General features: G+C 36.7%; 1 protein-coding gene across 2 annotated transcripts in view; it reads left to right on the top strand.

Moving 5' to 3' along the window:
* The window catches only part of BTAF1 (B-TFIID TATA-box binding protein associated factor 1), a 92,852-nt gene that overhangs the window by 52,169 nt on the left and 18,801 nt on the right, over positions 1–21,882 (top strand). For both annotated transcript variants that reach the window (XM_029245212.1, XM_029245213.1), the window contains 11 exons: positions 3,708–3,812; positions 4,931–5,080; positions 5,401–5,543; positions 5,809–5,983; positions 7,323–7,526; positions 12,759–13,185; positions 14,147–14,337; positions 16,022–16,175; positions 16,598–16,707; positions 18,092–18,293; positions 19,659–19,807. In XM_029245212.1, coding sequence (XP_029101045.1) covers positions 3,708–3,812; positions 4,931–5,080; positions 5,401–5,543; positions 5,809–5,983; positions 7,323–7,526; positions 12,759–13,185; positions 14,147–14,337; positions 16,022–16,175; positions 16,598–16,707; positions 18,092–18,293; positions 19,659–19,807 — 2,010 coding nt within the window. The remainder of the gene's footprint in view (positions 1–3,707; positions 3,813–4,930; positions 5,081–5,400; positions 5,544–5,808; positions 5,984–7,322; positions 7,527–12,758; positions 13,186–14,146; positions 14,338–16,021; positions 16,176–16,597; positions 16,708–18,091; positions 18,294–19,658; positions 19,808–21,882) is intronic.

A 21,882-nucleotide genomic window follows, 5' to 3' on the forward strand; every position in this document is an offset into this window, starting at 1 on the left:
TTGCTTCTGCTAACTTTGGGTTTTGTTTGTTCTTCTTTCTCTAGCTCCTTTAGTTGTAAGGTTAGATTGTTTACTTGAGATTTTTCTTGTTTCTTGAGGTAGGCTTGTATAGCTATAAACTTCCCTCTTAGAACTGCTTTTGCTGCATCCCATAGGGTTTGGATCGTCGTGTTTTCATTGTCATTTGTCTCTAGGTATTTTTTGATTTCCTCTGATTTCTTCAGTCACCTCTTGGTTATTTAGTAACGTATTGTTTAGCCCTCATGTGTTTGTGTTTTTTAAGTTTTTTCCCCTGTAATTTATTTCTAATCTCATAGTGTTGTGGCCAGAAAAGATGCTTGATATGATTTCAGTTTTCTTAAATTTACTGAGGCTTGATTTGTGACCCAAGATGTGATCTATCCTGGAGAATGCTCCATGTGCACTTGAGAAGAAAGTGTAATCTGCTGGTTTTTGGATGGAATGTCCTATAAATATCAATTAAATCTATCTGGTCTATTGTGTCATTTAAAGCTTGTGTTTCCTTATTTATTTTCATTTTGGATGATCTGTCCATTGGTGTAAGTGAGGTGTTGAAGTCCCCCACTATTATTGTGTTACTGTCGATTTCGTCTTTTAGAGCTGTTAGCAGTTGCCTTATGTATTGAGGTGCTCCTGTATTGGGCGCATATATATTTATAATTGTTATATCTTCTTCTTGGATTGATCCCTTGATCATTATGTGGCATTCCTTGTCTCTTGTAACATTCTTTATTTTAAAGTCTATTTTATCTGATATGAGTATAGCTACTCCAGCTTTCTTTTGATTTTCATTTGCATAGAATATCTTTTTCCATCCCCTCACTTTCAGTCTGTATGTGTCCTTAGGTCTGAAGTGGGTCTCTTGTAGACAGCATATATATGTGTCTTGTTTTTGTATCCATTCAGCAAGCCTGTGTCTTTTGGTTGGAGCATTTAATCCATTCACGTTTAAGGTAATTATTGATATGTATGTTCCTATGACCATTTTATTAATTGTTTTGGGTTTGTTTTTGTAGGTCTTTTTCTTTTGTGTTTCCCACATAGAGAAGTTCCTTTATCATTTGTTGTGGAGCTGGTTTGGTGGTGCTGAATTTTCTTAGCTTTTGCTTGTCTGTAAAGCTTTTGATTTCTCCATCGAATCTGAATGAGATCCTTGCTGGGTAGAGTAATCTTGGTTGTAGGTTCTTCCCTTTCATCATTTTAAGTATATCATGCTACTCCCTTCTGGCTTGTAGAGTTTCTGCCGAGAAATCAGCTGTTAACCTTATAGGAGTTTCCTTGTATGTTATTTGTCGTTTTTCCCTTGCTGCTTTCAATTATTTTTCTTTGTCTTTAATTTTTGCCAATTTGCTTACTATGTGTCTCGGCGTGTTTCTCCTTGGGTTTATCCTATATGGGACTCTCTGTGCTTCCTGGACTTCGGTGGCTGTTTCCTTTCCCATGTTAGGGAAGTTTTCAACTATAATCTCTTCAAATATTTTCTCGGGTCCTTTCTCTCTCTCTTCTCCTTCTGGGACCCCTATAATGCAAATGTTGTTGCGTTTAATGTTGTCCCAGAGGTCTCTTAGGCTGTCCTCATTTCTTTTCATTCTTTTTTCTTCAGTCTGTTCCATATCAGTGAATTCCACCATTCTGTCTTCCAGGTCACTTATCCGTCCTTCTGCCTGTTGATTCCTTCTAGTGTAGTTTTCATTTCAGTTATTGTATTGTTCATCTCTGTTCATTTGTTCTTTAATTCTTCTAGGTCTTTATTAAACATTTCTTGCATCTTCTCGATCTTTGCCTCCATTCTTTTTCCGAGGTCCTGGATCATCTTCACTATCATTATTCTGAATTCTTTTTCTGGAAGGTTGCCTATCTCCACTTCATTTAGTTGTTTTTCTGGGGTTTTATCTTGTTCCTTCATCTGGTATATAGCCCTCTGCCTTTTCATCTTGTCTATCTTTCTGTGAATGTGGTTTCTGTTCCACAGGCTATAGGATTGTAGCTCTTCTTGCTTCTGCTGTCTGCCCTCTGGCAAATGAGGCTATGTAAGAGCCTTGATGGGAGGGACTGGTGGTGGGTAGAGCTGACTGTTGCTCTGGTGGGCAGAGCTCAGTAAAACTTTAATCCACTTGACTGTTGATGGGTGGGGCTGGGTTCCCTCCCTCTTGGTTGTTTGGCCTAAGGCAACCCAACACTGGAGCCTACCTGGGCTCTTTGGTGGGGCTAATGACAGACTCTGGGAGGGCTCATGCCAAGGAGTACTTCCTAGAACTTCTGCTGCCAGTGTCCTTGTCCCCATGGTGGGCCACAGCCCACCCCCGCCTCTGCAAGAGACCCTCCAACACTAGCAGGTAGGTCTAGTTCAGTCTCCCCTGGGGTCACTGCTCCTTCCGCTGGGTCCCGATGTGCACACTACTTTGTGTGTGCCCTCCAAGAGTGGAGTCTCTGTTTCCCCCAGTCCTGTTGAAGTCCTGCAATCAGTTCCCACTAGCCTTCAAAGTCTGATTCTCTAGGAATTCCTCCTCCTCTTGCTGGACCCTCAGGTTGGGAAGCCTGATGTGGGGTTCAGAACCTTCACTCCAGTGGGTGGACTTCTGTGGTATAAGTGTTCTCCAGTCTGTGAGTCACCCACCCAGCAGTTATGGGATTTGATTTTAGTGTGATTGCGCCCCTCCTACCGTCTCATTGTGGCTTCTCCTTTGTCTTTGGACGTGGGGTATCTTTTTTGGTGAGTTCCAGTGTCTTCCTGTCGATGATTGTCCAGCAGCTAGTTGTGATTCTTGGTGTTCTCGCAAGAGGGAGTGAGCGCACGTCCTTCTACTCCGCCATCTTGGTTCCTCCTCTGTGTACAGTTTCACCAGATTTTCAAAGGGTCCCTAACCCAAAATAGATTAAAAACATTTGCCTTGGGGCTTCCCTGGTGGCGCAGTGGTTGGGAATACGCCTGCCAGTGCATGGGACACAGGTTCATGCCCGGTCCGGGAAGATCCCACATGCCGCGGAGCGGCTAGGCCCGTGAGCCACAACTGCTGAGCCTGCGCATCTGGAGCTTGTGCTCCACATCGGGAGAGGTCGCGGCAGTGAGGGGCCCGCACACCGTGATGAAGAGTGGCCCCCGCTCGCCGCAACTGGAGAAAGCCCTTATACAGAAACGAAGACCCAACACAGCCAAAAATAAATATAAAAAAAAAAAAAGAACAGTTGCCTTAATTTTGTAGTGAACTCAAAGTTGAATTTTCTAGGTTGGATATCATCTTACAGTTCATTACTTGCGTTAATGGTGAGCACATAGAACTTAAACTGTTTATTTAGCACAGCAGCAGTAATCTGATCATTTGTCAAATTTCCCTGACTGAGCAGTGATATATAATGTAACCAAAGAGTTGTTGCTGATTAGAGCTTGCTCCCATATAGAGGATGATTTCAATTTATTAGAAGCACAATTCAGTGTTGTTAATCATAATCAGACTTTCTCCAGCTTCCTAGCGATCGTGTGCCATTTAATTTCTCCAAACCATTGGAAGAGTAAATGCGGTATTGTTGCTCCAGAATCTTGTCAAAATTTATCACCAGTTGAACATTATTGATGAAGTCATACAGTCTTTTCATGGTAGTACTTCTGTTATTTGACTTACAGCTTTTTAAATAAGCTAACACCAAAGAATTATATGCTATAATTTTGATTTTGTTTTTGTTTTTAGAACTCTTCATCTTGGCTTATACCTATCCTTCCTGATATGCTTCGACACATTTTTCAGTTTTGTGTTTTAGAAAGCAGCCAGGAAATTCTGGACCTCATTCACAAGGTATATGGTGAATATATCTGTACTCCTTTCCCAGTATCTTGGTAGATGTAAAAAAATTTTCATAACTCTGTACTGTTGTTGATCAGGGATTTTAAGAAATTAGAAATCATCCAAGAGATTTGAATAGTCTGGAGATCTGCAAAATGAGACAAGGAAATAGGCTTCTTATGGAATATAGTAGTTAAGTCCTGGTTAGCCCTGCTGCTTGTGTGACCTACCTGGCAAACGTTTTAAGCGCTTTCTTTATAGCCTCAATACAGAAAATAAAATGAAGGAAAGGCTGCTTTTGTCCATCCCTCATTTTGCTGTTTATCAGCATGCTTATTGATCCTGCAGAGCATCTTTGGGATTTATTGGTAATATATAGAGTCTGATTGTCATAGTTTAGACTTGTACTTTTTTATTACTTAGCAAGATTGGTCATATGTGTTGGAACCTTTAAAGAATAGACATTTGATGTATTTAATAATATTTATGGGAGGAAATGGCACTGTTGTACCTTTAAAACCTGTTAAGTTAATCTTGAATCACTGACCTCTGAGGTGGCTCATTGTTAACAGCCTTGGGTTAACATTGGTATTATTTCTACATGCTGGCCCTAGCCCATTTAATGCTAGGCATCAAAAAAGGTGCTTTATTGAGTAAGATCATGAATCAAGACTTATACTGTTCTTAATTTATACTAGGATATTACTACCTCTGAATTTAGCAGAGGTTATTTATAGGAGCTATTATATATTGAAGCGGTGTTGAATATAGGACTGCATATTGAGCTTTATGATACATACAAAGGATTTCAGAGACTTACTGAGATTTTGATAACTTATTTTTATGGGTATCTTTTTTTTTAAGTGATTTTCATAAAATACTGGGGAAAATACTTTGTGTTCCTTTTTTAAAAGACTTTCTCGTGTATTACTTTTTTTTAGTATATGAACCTACCTACCCAAAAACAGTATTTAAAAATAAGCCTCTATATTGAATTTTAAAATTAATCTCTGTGCTATTTCCTACTTTTTTTTTTTTTTTTTTTTTTGATTCAGTATCCCTAAAAGTATTAGGTTTTTTTAGGCCTTGCTAGAAAAATTTCACTTTCTTGTTCCCTTTTCATTCTGCAGGTTTGGATGGAATTGTTGAGCAAGGCTTCAGTTCAGTATGTGGTAGCAGCTGCTTGTCCGTGGATGGGTGCTTGGCTTTGCTTAATGATGCAGCCTTCTCATTTACCTATTGATTTAAATATGCTGCTTGAAGTAAAAGCTAGAGCCAAGGTAAGTGTAGAGGGACATAATGTATTTGTATGTTCAACTCATAATTATTATTATTTTTTTCAACTCATAATTATTAATACAGTAACCATGTAAGAAATCTGTATTGCTTTATTATAAGCATGATACCATTATTGTAACATAAGGAAAAATTATATCATTAGAACCTTGACAAAATGCATAGCAATTTTTATCCATTAAAATTTTGTGAAAAGAACTGTATTTTGCTGGGATTATAACAAATGAGAGTGTTTTTGATGTTGTCTATTAAATTTTAATGGTTAATCTTTAATTATTGTTTTCTTCCCCCTTATTCCCTCTAGGAAAAAACAGGTGGTAAGGTGCGTCAAGGCCAAAGCCAGAGTAAAGAAGTACTTCAGGAGTACATTGCAGGTGCAGACACCATCATGGAAGACCCTGCCACCAGGGATTTTGTTGTTATGCGGGCTAGAATGATGGCAGCCAAGTAAGTATACATAAACTCAAAAGTCATTTAACCAAAAGATTCCTCTGATGTGTCTGTCAGTCTTTGCTCCATCACACTAGTTACAGAGTAGGAAAAAAATTAAAGCATAAGAAAAAGTTTCTAATTTTTTTGAAGTTTTAAAAGTAAGATTTATATATTTTTATGAAGATAAGATAGGAGTTATGTCTTCCTTGGGAAAAGTTATAGCTTCAATAGGGGAAACTTCAAGCAATTCTATAGTAACTTCTTTTTTTCTCCCTCTTAGGTTGTTAGGAGCACTTTGTTGTTGTATTTGTGATCCAGGTGTAAATGTGGTAACCCAAGAAATTAAACCAGCTGAATCCCTTGGCCAGTTACTACTCTTCCATTTGAACTCCAAATCTGCCTTACAGAGAATTAGTGTAGCTTTGGTAATCTGTGAATGGGCTGCTTTACAGAAGGTAAGATTTTGCCCAAAAATAAATGAAGACAATTTAAACCAGTTTCCTTAGCTGTTAGGATTATTTTCATTATATTTTACAAACAGAAAAGTGAAAATTTTCTCTGTATAAAGATCCAACATTTATAGAAAAGTATTCAAATTATATTGCAATATTGTTTCTCATTTGCCTTTAACCCTAGACTTTTTTCTTAGAACCCCCTGTCTTGTACTTGAGAACTACAAAAGATAAGAGGCTTTGAGTGATAGAAATCCATTTTTATGACTAGTAGCAAGGGCAGATTTTTGGTCACAGGAAGAATAAAATCTCCACATTTAAACCCAAATCTTTATGTTTCCAAATAAGCCATTCCCTTACAGCCCCTTTAATTTTTAACTTCTAGTAAGACGTATGATTTTGTGTAAGACTTGCTTCTGTAAATCAGAGAAACTTCCTGCTGGCTTTGTTTATTCCATTGACTGGAATTCTGGAAATTTAACTGTCTGCACTTGCTGTGAGAGCTGCTTGTTACTGCCTCTTAGCAGTTTGTCAGAGCTGTGTCTAAAAGTAATTGAGCCATGCTCTATTGCAACTGAAACCCCAGCTTTGCCTCTGGAAAGAAGCAAGGCTCATCTGTTTTTAGGCAGGACTCGGTGTGCTGGAGAGGCAGTGATGCTGTGTTTTTGTGCCTCTCAGACTCAGCAGCAAGTGTTGACAGTTCGGTTTCTGGACCCTCACAGAGCTTCTCTGGACTTACTCTGTGAAGCCCAGGCTGATCACCCAGATCCCACAGAACCCCTCATGGCTCACCACTGAGGTCATTCCCCCTCTGGTTGGGGCAGGCAACAACCAGAGAGAGTGGGAAGGGTTAGTTAAATTTGGGGGCAGGTAAGTAGCCTTTAAATTATATATCCATTTCTACAGTATGGCATGTGAAGCTGTGGGTTCAACTGTTAAGAAATCTAATGAGTTTTTAAATAACATTTTTAGTGCATGCTAAGTGTTCTTTTCTGGCTGATTTCTTTTTACAGTTGTATATTTTAAAATCTGTGGTATATAATATATATGTAAACTTGGAATAAATTCAGAATAAAGTAAGAGTAATTAAGTGGAAAGTTTAATGGAATTGTAATAGTTCCATGTGCATGTGCTATAGTCATTCATATTAAAATTTTAGAGTAGTTTGGGTGTGATACCTTTTCTCTGTGCAACTAATAACTATGTTGTTCTGGGAGATAAGAGAATATAGGTTCAAAATCAATAGAAATTTAGACTTGGTAGTTTGCAAGCGAAGATTTATGCATTTCTAGAATTATGTTTGCATATTTGCCCTGAATATTTGTTGTCTGTTATATTTTAGGAGTGTAGAGCTGTTACCCTAGCTGTGCAGCCACGTTTACTTGATATCCTTTCAGAACATTTATATTATGATGAAATTGCCGTTCCATTCACACGAATGCAGAATGAGTGTAAACAGCTTATTTCATCATTAGCTGATGCACATATTGAAGTTGGTAATAGAGTAAACAACAGTGTTTTTACAATTGATCAAGCTAATGACCTGGTGAGTAAAGAAGTAACCTTCTTAATTTTAGAGCATGAAATAAGGATAAGAACTTTGTCATGTCATGTTTACCACAAAAACATTAATTTGTTGAATCTATTTATGGCTTGGTAGCCTGTCATCACTACCCTTTAGGAAGGTTATTTCACTGTTTGATTTTCCTTGAAATAAGAGAATGGGGAAGGGATTTTTTTTTTATCTCTGCTTTGACAAACCAATATACCTTTATTAGAAAAAACTGTTACATTTTTGTCACTTCTCAGTTTTGCTTAAGACTGGCAGAGTATAGAAAAAATTGATTCTCTAAGTTCTTGAGTACTTCTCCTCCCTTTTGCCAACTTACAATGAAAATATTCAAACATAAGAGAATTACACAATGAAGTCTCATATACCTACCGACTAGATTACACAGTTAACATTTTACTAAATTTGCTTTATCACATATATATGCAACTCTCTACCCCTCTATTCAACCATTAATTCTTCTTAATTTTTGGTGCATTTTTAAGTAAGTTACAGACAGATATCAGTACACTTAAACTAAAATTCAGTTTTTATGTTTTTTTCTCTTTTTTTGTGTCATTAACTAAAATTGAGTTATGTTTTTTTGTTCTTCTTTGAGGTAAAACTTATGTACTATGGATTGTACAAATCTCCAATGGAACATATGATAAATTTTAACAGAAGCAAATACCTATGAAACCCAAACCTCTATCAAGATACAGACAGTGCCATAACACTTCCCAGTCAATCCCCTGCCCTCAAATAACCATTGTTCTGGTTTTTCCTTCACCATAGATTACTTTTGCCTGTTCTAGAATTTCATATACAAGGAATCATACACTCTGTGCTGTTTGGTGTAAGGATCTTTTTCAGCATGATGTTTTGTAAAATAATACATGTTGTTATATGTATCACTAATTCATTCTTTTCTATTGCTGAGTTTTCTTTCATTGTATAAATATACCACAATTAGTGTAAGCCCTTCTCTGCTTGATGAACATTTGGGCTACTCCAAGTTCTTAGCTCAGAGCTGCTATAAACATTTTTGTACAAGTTTTTTAAAGACATATTTTCATTTCTCTTGGGTAAATACATAGGAGTGGAATTGCTGGGTCATAGGGTGAGGTGTTTATTTAGTTTTATAAAAAATTGCACTTCTCCCAAAGTGGCTGTATCATTTTACCTTCTAATCAGCAATATATGAGAGTTCTGGTTGCTCTGCATCATCACCAACATTTGATGATGGTCACTCCTTGTAATTTTTGCCTTTCTGGTGGTTGTGTGATAGTGTCATTGTGGTTTTAACTTGTGTTTCCTTGATGACTAATATGTTTAACACTTTTTTATGTCTTATTGGCCATTTGTTGATCTTCCTTTCTGAAATGTCTGTTCAAATCTTTTGTCTGTTTTTAATTAGGTTGTCTTTTTATTATTGAGTTGTAGGAGTTCTTTATATATCCTGGATACCAATCCTTTGTCAGATAGATGCTTTCCGAATATTTTCTCCCACTGTGTGGCTTGCCTTTTCATTTTGTTAATGGTGTCTTTGGATGAGCAGATATTTTTAAGTTTGATGAAGTCTAGTTTATCAGTTGTTTTCTTTTATGGTTATTGTGTTCTGTGACCTAAGGTACCTTTTCTTATCTCCAAGTGGTGAAGTTATTCACACACATTTTCTTATAAAGCATTGTAGTTTTAGTTTTTGTTCAATCATCCATATTTATGTTTATATATAGTGTGAAGTAGAGATTGCGTTTTGTTTTTCATATAGATACCTAATTTTTCCATCATCATTTATTGAAAAGATTTTTCTTTCGCCATGGAATTTCTTTGGCACCTTTGTCAAAAATTAATTGAAATGTAAGTGTGTGTCTGTATATGGGCTCTATTTGTTCAGTCTGTTTGTCTGTTATGCTAGCACCAGTGTCTTGATTACTGTATCTTTGTACTTAGTAAGTCTTTGAGGTTAGGTGGTGTAAATGAGTTCTTCCTTTTATGAGTTAAAGAACCAGAAACTCAGCTGCTTCACTTGTGTTGATTGCTGTGAAAGAGCATGCTTCATTTCTTATCCCCCTTTCTTATTGAAAAAATAATATAGTTGAAATTTTTTTTGTTCTCACCTGTGAAAAAAAGCTAAAATTGCTTCAATTTTTTTTCTGAGTTTTTCTGATTGTTGTTTTTCTATAATTTCTCCTTTTTGCCTCCCCTCCCCCATATTTTGCCTTCCTGGAATAAAACCTCAAATTTTCTTTAAGGTCTGGGTTCCCTTCTTACTGTTTCTGACAACATTTCTTTCTAAAGCTATTACATGGACTCTTAAAGCTTTTCTTATTCAAACCTCTCGCTCCCCAGTGAAACTCCTATTCTGTTTCATCAGCTTCCTTAGTCCAGTGGTTTTGACCTGGGATATCAGAGTCTCTAGAAGAGCATATTTGAGGGAAGAGCAATTTTAAAAGATTAGTCTTGGCCTTGGCTAAGAGCCACTGCTCTTTGTAACTTTCTTTGCATCCCTATTTTATTCTTACCTGCAAAATATAGGCATTTCCTGAAGGTCTTCCTTTGTCTGTCACCATTCTCACAATTTAGTTCTTAACCATGTACTGTGCTATCTTCTCTTGATCTTTTATGTTCTTCAATTAGGCATTTTTGCTTGTATATCTCACTATCATTTCAAACTTAACACAACCAAAATTGGGATTTATTTTTTAACAGAAAATAGCCCTTTTTAAGCACAGTCTCAAATCTTAACATTTCCTTTCAGAAAGTTTCATATGTTTATCCTTTCTCTGTTTCCATCACCACAACCCAGTCAAAGGCCTTAGTACTTTATGACTAGGTCCTGACTCATCTCTAAGGCTCCAGGCAGTCTCTGGTTCATTCCATCCTGCTTGCTGTGCCACACTAATAAAATTCTTAGTGCCACTCTGAACACATCCCTCCCCTACTTAAAAACATTATTTTCTTTTTCCTTGATTTTAGTTTTTTTCTTACTTTCAACACCTTCTCTAAATTCCCCATCTCTTTTCTCCTCATTATTCTCAAACTTCCTCCACTTAAGCCTAGTTATTCTCTTGCAGAAGTACACCACCCTCACCCACTTTCTTTGCTTCACTCATTCTCACTTTGGTGTCTGAGCTCCTCTTTCCTTTGCCAGAAATTCCCTACCCTCCAGCCTCTATGCTCATCCCAAGTTCATCTCTTGACATTCCTTCATCGCCCTGTGCTCAGGCCGTGGTAAGCTGTTGTCAGTTCCTTGGACAGTGCCTCACTTTGCACTCCCTACCTCACTCTGTTTGCCAAGATGTCCCCATAACTCCAGACTTATCCATTGTTTAAGAACCTAGCATAAGTGTTAACTGCCTCTGGCAAGCCTTCTCTACTTTTGTCTCCTCTAAGAAGAGTTAAGCTGTCCTTGTGCTACCACAGCAACTTGCACTTACCTCAGTTTCATGTTACATTGTCTTGTTTACTTATGTATCTGTCTCCCACATTATTCTCAACATTTTTTGAGTGTATGAAGACATTGATACTCATCTCTTAGTATTACTCATTAAATATTTGTTGAGTGAATGAATTTGGGGTAATTGGAAAGCTTTTCCTAAGTTGCCAAGAATCATTGAAAATTGACAGAAGCATAGTGTATTTAGGACAATGTTTTTAAACTTTTAGTAATGAAACCTGTTTCAAATAATCTTATGCAAAGCTTGAACACATAAAATAGACAAAGCAAAGTGGAGAGTATAAGCTAGAAGTGGTATGTGATCATGTTCCTTTGTAGAGAACAGATCAAGATGAAGCAGATACAGCTCAATTTAAAGTCTTTGGTATTTTATAATGATAAAAGAAGATCTTATTTGTGTGCCTATTTTGCTTTTTATAATAGAGGTTGGCATTATCAGTCTTGTCCATAAGGGAATTGATTATTTCTAAGTCTGAAAAATTGGGTTCTCCATTAAAAAAAAAGGTAGGTTCTTTAATGTTACAGGCTTTTCTGACCAACATTGATCAGATTGGATTTATGGAGCCCCTTTATGATTGCAGTTACCTATCAAACAAGAAGACTGTTTTTGTTGTGTAATCCATCACACAGTCTTTAAATGGTAATTTAAAAAATGTGTGCACAGAAACTTGTACATAAATGTTCATAGCAACATTATTCGTAATAGCTAAAAGGTGGAACCAACCCATCCATTCATCAACTAATGAATGGAAAAATGCAACTGATATATCCATATAGTGTAATATCATTTGGCAAAAAAAGGAATGAAGTAATTATACATGCTACAACATCAGTGAACCTTGGAAGAATTATGCTAAATGAAAGAATCTAGTCACAAAAGATTACACATTATATTAGTCCATCTATATGAAATGTCCAGAATAGGCAAATCTATAAAGATAGAAAGTAGATAAGTGGTTACATGGGGGTGATGAAAATGTTCTAAAATTGTGGTGATGGTTGTACAACTCTGAATATAATAAAAACCATTGAATTGTACACTTTAAATGAGTGTATTGTATGTGAATTATATCTCATAAAGTTGTTTTAAGAAGATGTATTGAACAGTCTTTTAATGGGGCTTGTAAAGTAGTCTGATGCCACAGTCTTACAGCTTTAAGCAGCTCTTGGTAATTAAATAATTAATGACTATTGTACCATCCTCTCTTAACTGTTGGTTTATATTTGCTTACAGCGTTCTCATTTCACCAAAGTACTATATGGGTATTGTGTGTGATTTTTCACTCAAACTTATTAGATATAATAAGTCTCTCAAGAAACTGTCTTTCTTAAACAATATAATACTAATGTTAAATTAAGTCAGATTAAAATAAAGTTTAGGGCTTCCCTGGTGGCGCAGTGGTTGAGAGTCCACCTGCCGATGCAGGGGACATGGGTTCGTGCCCCGGTCCGGGAGGATCCCACATGCCACGGAGCGGCTGGGCCCGTGAGCCATGGCCGCTGAGCCTGCGCATCCGGAGCCTGTGCTCCACAACGGGAGAGGCCACAACAGTGAGAGGCCTGCGTACCACAAAAAAATAAATAAATAAAAAATAAAATAAAGTTTACTTGGAAGGTTTTAGACATTTATTTAGTTTACTGAATACTAAAATAGTACTAGATATCATGGAACTTAAAATTGAAACAAAGTTTGTTGTCTGCCCTTTAGGAGTTTACAGGCTATTTGGGGTTGATGTCCTTAATGATTTTTGATTTCTCTTTTTTAATAGGTCACTGCTGTTTTTAATGAAGTCACATCATCTTTCGATTTAAATCTTCAAGTGTTACAGCAGTTAGATAGTAAACGACAGCAGGTCCAAATGACCGTTACAGAGACCAACCAGGAGTGGCAGGTGTTGCAGTTGAGAGTGCATACTTTTGCTGCATGTGCAGTTGTAAGCTTGCAGCAACTTCCGGAGAAATTAAATCCTATTATAAAACCATTAATGGAGACAATTAAAAAAGAAGAGAATACTCTAGTGCAGAACTACGCGGCTCAGTGCATAGCCAAACTGCTTCAGCAGTGCACAAGAAGGACGCCCTGTCCCAATTCAAAAATTATTAAAAATCTCTGTAGCTCACTTTGTGTGGACCCATATCTAACTCCTTCTGTCACGTGTCCAGTACCAACACAAAGTGGCCAGGAAAATTCTAAAGGTATATATCTAAAGTTTTATTTGGGGTAGAGAAAGAATTAACCATTTAAATTTGTTTATAGTCACAGGTATAATTTAAGCACAAATCCAGTTTATGTTGGAGCTTTTTCCCATTTTGAGAGAATTTGCACATATTGCTAATAAAATCACAATCTCTTAACTTAAATAAGTTATTCATAAAAGACCTGATATATAAAATGACTGGATTCTATGAGACAGGTGTTAACCCTTAACTTCTCTTTCAAGACCATAATTATAGGGTTTACTGTTAACAGAGCTAGAAAACTTAATTATATCCAGTGGTGAATAAAAGTTCTTCCTGTAAAATTCTGGTTTCTCTAATTTAGTACATGTCTTATGAGATAAGTGGGCTCTGTTACCTTTAGCAAATAATGCTTAAACAGCTTTTCTATTTTCATCCAGAAAATTTATATGGAAAGTAACTGCTCTTTGTAGGCTAATCTCAAGGACCAATGTTTCTTCACATACCTTAGTCCTAAATTCCCCCCATCCCTGTCCCTGAGAGCTATGTGAGGCAGCAATATTTTGCAGTGGTTGGTGTTTCTGAATTCATGGTAACTATGGACTTTTTTTTTTTTTAAAGAAAACTTACTTGAATTGTTTTTTTAATGTTTCTTTTTATGCCTGGAAGCATTCATTTTTAAAGAATTAATGTACTTTTAACTGAAGGTACATTCGTTCTTGCATGTAATATTTCTTGTTGTTAATATGATGCTGCAAATTTGGTTGTATTAAGTATGGTCCTATGCAAATATTAAAACATTCAATGTTATAAATTATTGATTTTTGTTACCATTTCATTGTCTAAAGAAAATATCATTGGCCTATAAAAATTGAGGCTTAAAAGACAATTTTAAAATGTGTTGTATCTCTTTTGGAGCAGGAAACATTTGGTCACCTATATTATGCTTTAAAAGTTATTTAACCTTTTTCCTTAATAGGACCCAACTCTGAAAAAGATGGAATGCATCATACTGTCACCAAGCACAGGGGTATAATTACACTCTATAGGCATCAAAAAGCTGCTTTTGCTATCACAAGTAGGCGAGGTCCTACCCCCAAAGCAGTAAAAGCTCAAATAGCAGATCTTCCTGCAGGAGGTAGTGGAAATATCCTTGTTGAACTTGATGAGGTAAATAGTTTTTTTTCTTTGAATACTCTGATTTTAAAACAAATATCTTACAGATTGAGAGCTAAATTGTCATATCAGCTTCTAGAATTGTATTTTAATATTTTTAAGTGAAAGAACTGGGGCTAATAACTTTTTGGAGTACTGCAGCAACAGGGTCCAGAAAAACTGAAAACTTCTTCAAATTTCTCATGCCTCTTATTATTTTTACCAGCCTAACTTGATGATTATCTTCCTAGGCAAGAAACCTTCTCAGTAGTGGGTACAAGAGTCATTCATGAATATAAACTAATTCCTGTAACAGTGACTACAGAGATGTTAAGTAATAGTGAAAGCTAACTTTTCCCAGTCCTATCAGTGTCAGGAATTGCTGTTGATATTCAGAGGATAAGTTTATACATGTCAAAGTTTTACCTATCTGACTTTTAGTCAACTTGGAATTTATTAACTATGTGATGTGAGGGAGGAAGGGATCTAAATTTATTTGCCCACATGAACAGCCAGTTTATCCCACCGTTGAATCTTTTCCTTCCTGGTTTATAATGGCACCTCTGTTTTATGTCATGCTTTGTATATATAAGGATCTCCTTGGGCTCTCTATTCTGTTTCATTGGTCTACTTATTCTACAGTACAGTCTTCTTTAAAGATGATTTTAAAAAGTGTTTGGTTTTGGAAAATCTTACAGTCAGATTGTTAACAATGGAATGAATGCTCTAGGTAGCTCTTTTGGTTGCAAGACATAGGAACTTAACCTGAGTTCAGCTATAAACTATCAATGCTAAAAGACATGTGTTTAATATATTTCTATAAAGTATAGGCCTATTTTAAGTTTCTTTTTTTAAACCAAAATCTTAGCTTATTGTGTATATTTCTTTTAAAATTTTCACTATCTATATTCTTCCCATAATTTTAATCAAAAATTTATTGTTTTAATATTTATACTTACATGGTTTACATAGTTCCTTCATTTAAAAATATATATGTATCTTTCTGGGGGGACAGTTTCTTTTCTATTTAATTATTATTAAATTACTGGGCTTCCCTGGCGGCGCAGTGGTTGAGAGTCCGCCTGCCGATGCAGGGGACACAGGTTCGTGCCCCGGTCCAGGAGGATCCCGCATGCTGCGGAGCGGCTGGGGCTGTGGGCCATGGCCGCTGAGCCTGCACGTCCGGAGCCTGTGCTCCGCAACGGGAGAGGCCACAACAGTGAGAGGCCCACGTACTGCAAAAAAAAAAAAAAAAAAAATTACTGCTAAGTAAGAGGTTATTAATCTTGTGGTTAAATTAAATAGATGCTCATATTCTATCCCTTAAGCAAATATAAATAAGGGCCCATCATTTTATCTCCTTTTCCTCTCTCTACCTGTTTCTTTGGGGTGGAGAGAAGAAAAAAACATGTTACTTAGAACTGTCTCTAGAGACAGCACATATTTGTCTATTCCTTATCTCCAACCCCCCGAAAGTATTTTACTTTGGATGTGAAAATCTAGTTAGGGATTTAATGCCCATGTAAGTTTAATTATTGAGAAATGTTTATAGTTATGGTAAATATGTCCAGTAATTGCTTAATTAGTTAATGGTAACACTGTGAATTCTTAGGCAGTGACTTTTAAATTATCTTAATAACATTTCAAATGCATTATACTTTTTTCTCAAATTTCGTTTTCAACTAACATTTAATTTTAGGCCCAGAAGCCTTACCTGGTACAACGGAGAGGAGCTGAATTTGCCTTGACAACTATAGTGAAGCATTTTGGTGGTGAAATGGCAGTGAAGTTACCACATCTCTGGGATGCTATGGTTGGTCCATTGAGGAATACAATCGACATAAATAATTTTGGTGTGTACATATTTTTCCGAGTTGCATTTTAAACAAATTTCAGTATATATCCATTACGTATGTCCTTATAAAATAACAATGCCTATACCTGTTTATCCCAGGCCAGCTGGTAAGTTTTTAAATGGAAGGTTGGTAAAAGCATTTAATTTATTTTCATGTCATTTTGCATACTTTTTGCTTTTTACTTTTTCTATTACATATTTAGAAACAGATATTTGAAATGGATCATTATGTTAAACATCTTTAGTTGCTTTAGGTGTAACCTCAGCAGTTAAATTAAGGGCATGGTATTTCATTTTACATTATAAAGCAAAATAGACTCTCCCACAATACCTGGGGGAGTGCTAAAACTTTTTGTGGGCTCTAGATTTTACAGAATTATTTGCAAGGTAATATGCACTTAAATCAATATGTTTTAATAGATGGAAAGTCCCTCCTGGAAAAGGGAGATGGCCCTGCCCAAGAACTGGTGAATTCTCTGCAAGTTTTTGAAACAGCAGCAGTGTCAATGGATTCTGAGCTTCATCCCTTGGTAACTAACTAATGCAAGTGTAGTTTTTTTTTCTAGTAAAACAAGTAGTCTTATTAGACTTAAGGCTTGAATGAAAAGTGCAACTTTGATGTCATCCCTTATAATTGCATTTTCTTTTATATGCTATATCTAGATTCCTTCTTTCCTGACAACTCAACTCTTATGGGCTTTGAGGCAGAGCTGGGTGCATGAATGATAGAAAACCCACTCTGGGAGCTTAGAATACAGGGCAGTAGGGACAGGGCTCTGATGACACAGAAGCCAGGTGTAAACAGGAAAGAAAGCCGCATCCCTATTCATCTATACCATCTTAATAATATAGTCTAGGAAAGGAAGAGTACAGGTAATAAAACCTCTTTCCAAGATAAATGTAATGGTAGAAGGAAGTTACCTCTCAGAGATGAAACTAGTCAGTGGCAAAGATAGAACCTGGGTTTATTTTTTGACTGTTAAAATATCTCTTACCAAAAAATTGGAACAGAGGGAGGAGGAACATAGACTAGAGAATTAATTGTCTGGTTTTTCCATTGAAGAAAGTATTACTCTTTCCGTATAACTGCAATAGGAAGCTCTCTGCAGTTTATAACATTGTGAAGGGTCCTATCTCCAATTCTCCATTCCCATCTAATATAAGAGGGAGAATCTAGGAGAGAGTAGAGAAGAGTGAAATTTTTCTGTTTATATAGTAATAAAGCATATTCTTGTTAAATTTTGCGGATTTATCATAGTAAAGAAGGGCAGAATCCTTTATATGCTCACCCTCCGTGATCAACAGCATGCATTCAGCTGAGCTGTAAGGCTAGTCTGTTGAGCAAGTACCTGGATCTCATGAGCATTAATCCTGGCTTCCATGCAGCAGACATTTAATAATGGGATATGTTGTGGTCTTGTGATCATATTGCCTTTGGTAAGCCAGGAAGTTAAAGTGGAAAATACCTACCAAAGTATAGTGCCCAGAACAAAATCGAGATCACTCAACCCAGTGAATAAAAAAGTATGTACCTAAAACTAAGCCATATTGGGAGGGGGCTGATGATGTGTGGTGTCATTTTCCCACCCTCAGTAGGAGATTTTTGCAAGTCCCTTTGATGCGTTCCCTGCTAATTTTGGAAAGAATTGAGTGTTCCCTGATGCCTAAGAGGATATTGAACAGGGGAGAAGTTCTGCACCTTTCTATTCTTTTTAAAAGCATTATAATAACAACTTAGATTTAAATTTTTATTGAGGATGTTTTGACAGTAATGTTTTGAGGTAATTGGAGATATTCTTGGATTTAGAGTTACTTAGAATATTGAGAGCCTCTGAGTATGGGCCGTTATAGTTATATTTTAAACAGTAGATTCCCTAATGAGTGTTCTGATTATCTTAAACTTTTTGTTTTTAGTTGGTACAGCATTTGCCTCATCTTTATATGTGCCTTCAGTACCCCAGCACTGCAGTGAGGCACATGGCTGCTCGTTGTATAGGCGTCATGAGCAAAATAGGTACCATGGAAACAATGAATATTTTTTTGGAGAAGGTTCTTCCATGGCTGGGAGCAATTGATGACAATATCAAACAAGAGGGTGCAATTGAAGCACTTGCCTGTATCCTTTTTTATTTTGACAAACTATTCAGAAATTATATTCATTTTATTTAAGGATGACTAAAATAAAATTTATTCAAATGTGCACAGGGAATTCCCTGGTGGTCCAGTGGTTAGGACTCCATGCTTTCACTGCTGAGGGCATGGGTTTGATCCCTGGTCAGAGAACTAAGATCCCGCAAGCTGCGCAGTGCAGCAAAAACAAAACAAAACAAAAACAAATACGCACATAACCTGCCTTGTTCCAAAAAGAAACCTACTTTTTTAGATTTTATTTTGAAGTGTATTTTTATTACATTATAAATATATTTACATTTGATTATGAAAATATTCACACAGAAAGTCTGAAGAATTACTATTAATTTTAAGAGATCTTTTTACAGGCAAAAATTTTATGTACCTCATGAACTATTTATCTAGTAACTAATCTGTTTATTTGGTTTATAATCAATTTTTTTTAATATTAATCAGATATAGGTAGTTCTTATAAGCATATTATGTTTGCTTTGTTCATTACTTGAGTAGAAAATGACTAAGTATATACTAAATAACTAGAAATATACAGGCAAGCTTATTTATTTATTATTATTATCATTTTTTGCGGTACATGGGCCTCTCACTGTTGAGACCTCTCCCGTTGTGGAGCACAGGCTCTGGACGCGCAGGCTCAGCGGCCATGGCTCATGGGCCCAGCCGCTCCACGGCATGTGGGATCTTCCCGGACCGGGGCACGAACCTGCGTCCCCTGCATCGGCAGGCTGACTCTCAACCACTGCGCCACCAGGGAAGCCCTACAGGCGAGCTTTTACCAAGGGTATGGCATCCACTGACATTCTTTTCTCGAAATAACCCGAAAGGTATTTCGGTATAAGAGCAAGAAAGACGGGTGGAGATCAAATCAGTTAGAAACTCTGGCTCAGAAATGCTAAAGATTACAGGAGGACTGAACTCACTGGGCCTGCTATGTCCAGTTTAAGATTGTTGAGATATTGGTGGGAAATTTGGAATTAATCTTTGACGCTGAGTTGTGCTCCCTTGCTTACAATTGTAACTCAATTTTGGTATGGGAATTCTAGAAACTTGTAGGAATTTCTCTATGGAAAAAAGTCTTATTAATAAAGTTACCTCCAGCCTTCCTCAGGTGAAAAACATCATTTTATCTTCTTAATCATGAGAAAGTTACATAATGTTCACAAAGGAGTAACATTGTACAAATGCTGTTATAGTTGAACCATAGACCTTGAGGGACAGTCAGTTCTTCATAATACAGGTGAGAAAATGAGGAACTGTTTTAGAAGTCATGGTCTTAGTTTGTGAAAACATCTACCTTGGAACCAGTTGGAAATTTCCTTAATAACTTACTCAGGTGTAATGGAACAACTGGATGTTGGTATTGTTCCATATATTGTCCTTTTAGTCGTGCCTGTGTTGGGAAGAATGAGTGATCAGACGGACAGTGTAAGATTCATGGCTACACAGTGCTTTGCAACACTAATTAGACTCATGCCACTTGAGGTAAGTTGAAGATACTTGGTTTATGGACTTAATGTTTTCAGTAACTTCATAGTAATTGTAACCCTTTTTAAAGAACATGTCAGGTTTAAAAAAAGATTTGAATATGTTTATGTTACAAGTGTTAAGAATTTTATGCTTTAATGGGTAATTTTTTTTTAACACAGTGTTTTAAATAAAACTATGGTTCTGGGACTTCCCTGGCAGTCTAGTGGTTAAGACCCCACTGCAGGGGGCACGGGTTCAATCGGGGAACTAGGATCCCACGTGCCACACGACACGGCCAAAAATTTAAAAAACAAACAAACAAAAACTATGGTTCCTAAAAGAATGATAATTCAATGATGCTCTTCTAGAAATAGAATTGTTCCTAAGTATCCCTGGTAACATCTATGTAAAGATTCTGTTCTGAAGTTTATGTGAAAGATAAATTTGAAAGATAGTAATTGAAAGTGTAAAAAGCAAATGATGTCTTTGTTGGATTATGGAGAAAGCAGACTAGAAGGCTGAAGTTGGAGAATTTTGGAGTATATTCATGCTACAGAAATAATATATGTGGCCAATGTGGGAAATAGAAGTGCCTTGAAGCAAGGGAAAAGCCAGGGCCCTTCCACTTAGCCACTTATATATTTTTATGGGATTTTTGTAATTCAGGAAGTAAGTATATATGCAGTTCATCCGTGTTGTAGTATGTCAGTAGCTCCTTTTGGATGTATTATCCTTTTGGGTGTGTTTAGAGTATTACTGGCCAAATAATACTCTATTTTATGGAGACACCACATTTTGTTTATCCATTCACCAGTTGATGGACATTTGGCTTATTACCAGCTTTTGGCTATTATGAGTAATGCTGCTATGAACGTGCACTTTATGCACTTAAAAAGTCTTTGTGTGGATGTATGCTTTTATTTCTTTCCTTTAATTAATTAATTTATTTTTGTCTGCGTTGGGTCTTTGTTGCTGCGCGCAGGTTTTCTTTAGTTGCGGCGAGCGAGGGGCTACTATTCGTTGTGGCGCACGGGCTTCTCGTTGCAGTGGCTTCTCTTGTTGCAGAGGACAGGCTTCAGTAATTGTGGCACACAGGCTAAGTAGTTGTGGTGCACGGGCTTAGTTCCTCTGCAGCATGTGGGATCTCCCTGGTCCAGGGCTCGAACCTGTGTCCCCTGCATTCACAGGTGTATTCTTAACCACAGCGTCACCAGGGAAGCCCCAGAACATGGATTCTTAACCACTGGACCGCCAGAGAAGTGCCTGCTTTTCTTTCTTTTGAGCAGATATTTAGGAGTGGAATTACTGGATCATATCATGTTTAACTTTTTAAGAAACTGCCAAACTATTTTTCCCAGAGTAACTCTACCATTTTATATTTCCACCAGCAAAATACGAGCGTAAGTTGGATGATAGCCTCTCTGAAAAAAAAAAAAAATTTGGCTATATCTGGTAAAGTTGAAGATTCCCATCCCAATGACCCATCAAATCTATGCTAGGTATATATCCTAGAGAAATTCAGAATACATCCAAGACACACCTTCAAGAATATTATTTATACCATTATTTATAGTAGTCTAAAACCACTCAGCTACTCATTATCTGTAGAGTAGATATGTTAACTGTGGATTATTATACTGCAATAAGAATGAACAAAGTACAGATACATACGACAATTAGTGAATCCTTAACGTAAGATTCTATTTTTATGACGTTCAAAAATAGGCAAAAGTACATGGGATGCATACTTAGGTGATAAAGGTATAAAGAAAGGTAAAAAAGAAACTGCCATGAAAAGTCAGTAAAATGATTACCTCTTGAGGAAAGGAGAGTGGGTTATCACTGGGAGGGAGCTTACAGGATCTTGTAGGATGATGGCAGGGCTGTTTTTCTTAATCAGGCAGTAGTTAGAGGCTGTTTGTTTTCTAATTTATTGATCTGTACATTTGTTTATATATTTCTCTGCATGAATATTTTTTCCACAATATGTTAAAATAACCACCGTGACTAAAAAAATACTAGACTACTGTATCAAAAGACCCAAGTGACATTTCCTGAATTGTTTCCATCCTCTGCTTCCTAGGTCTTAT

Source organism: Monodon monoceros, unplaced genomic scaffold, assembly GCF_005190385.1.
Source record: "Monodon monoceros isolate NGI ecotype Baffin Bay Population unplaced genomic scaffold, NGI_Narwhal_1 Super_Scaffold_4, whole genome shotgun sequence".
In the NCBI taxonomy this organism is placed as follows: Eukaryota; Metazoa; Chordata; class Mammalia; order Artiodactyla; family Monodontidae; genus Monodon; species Monodon monoceros.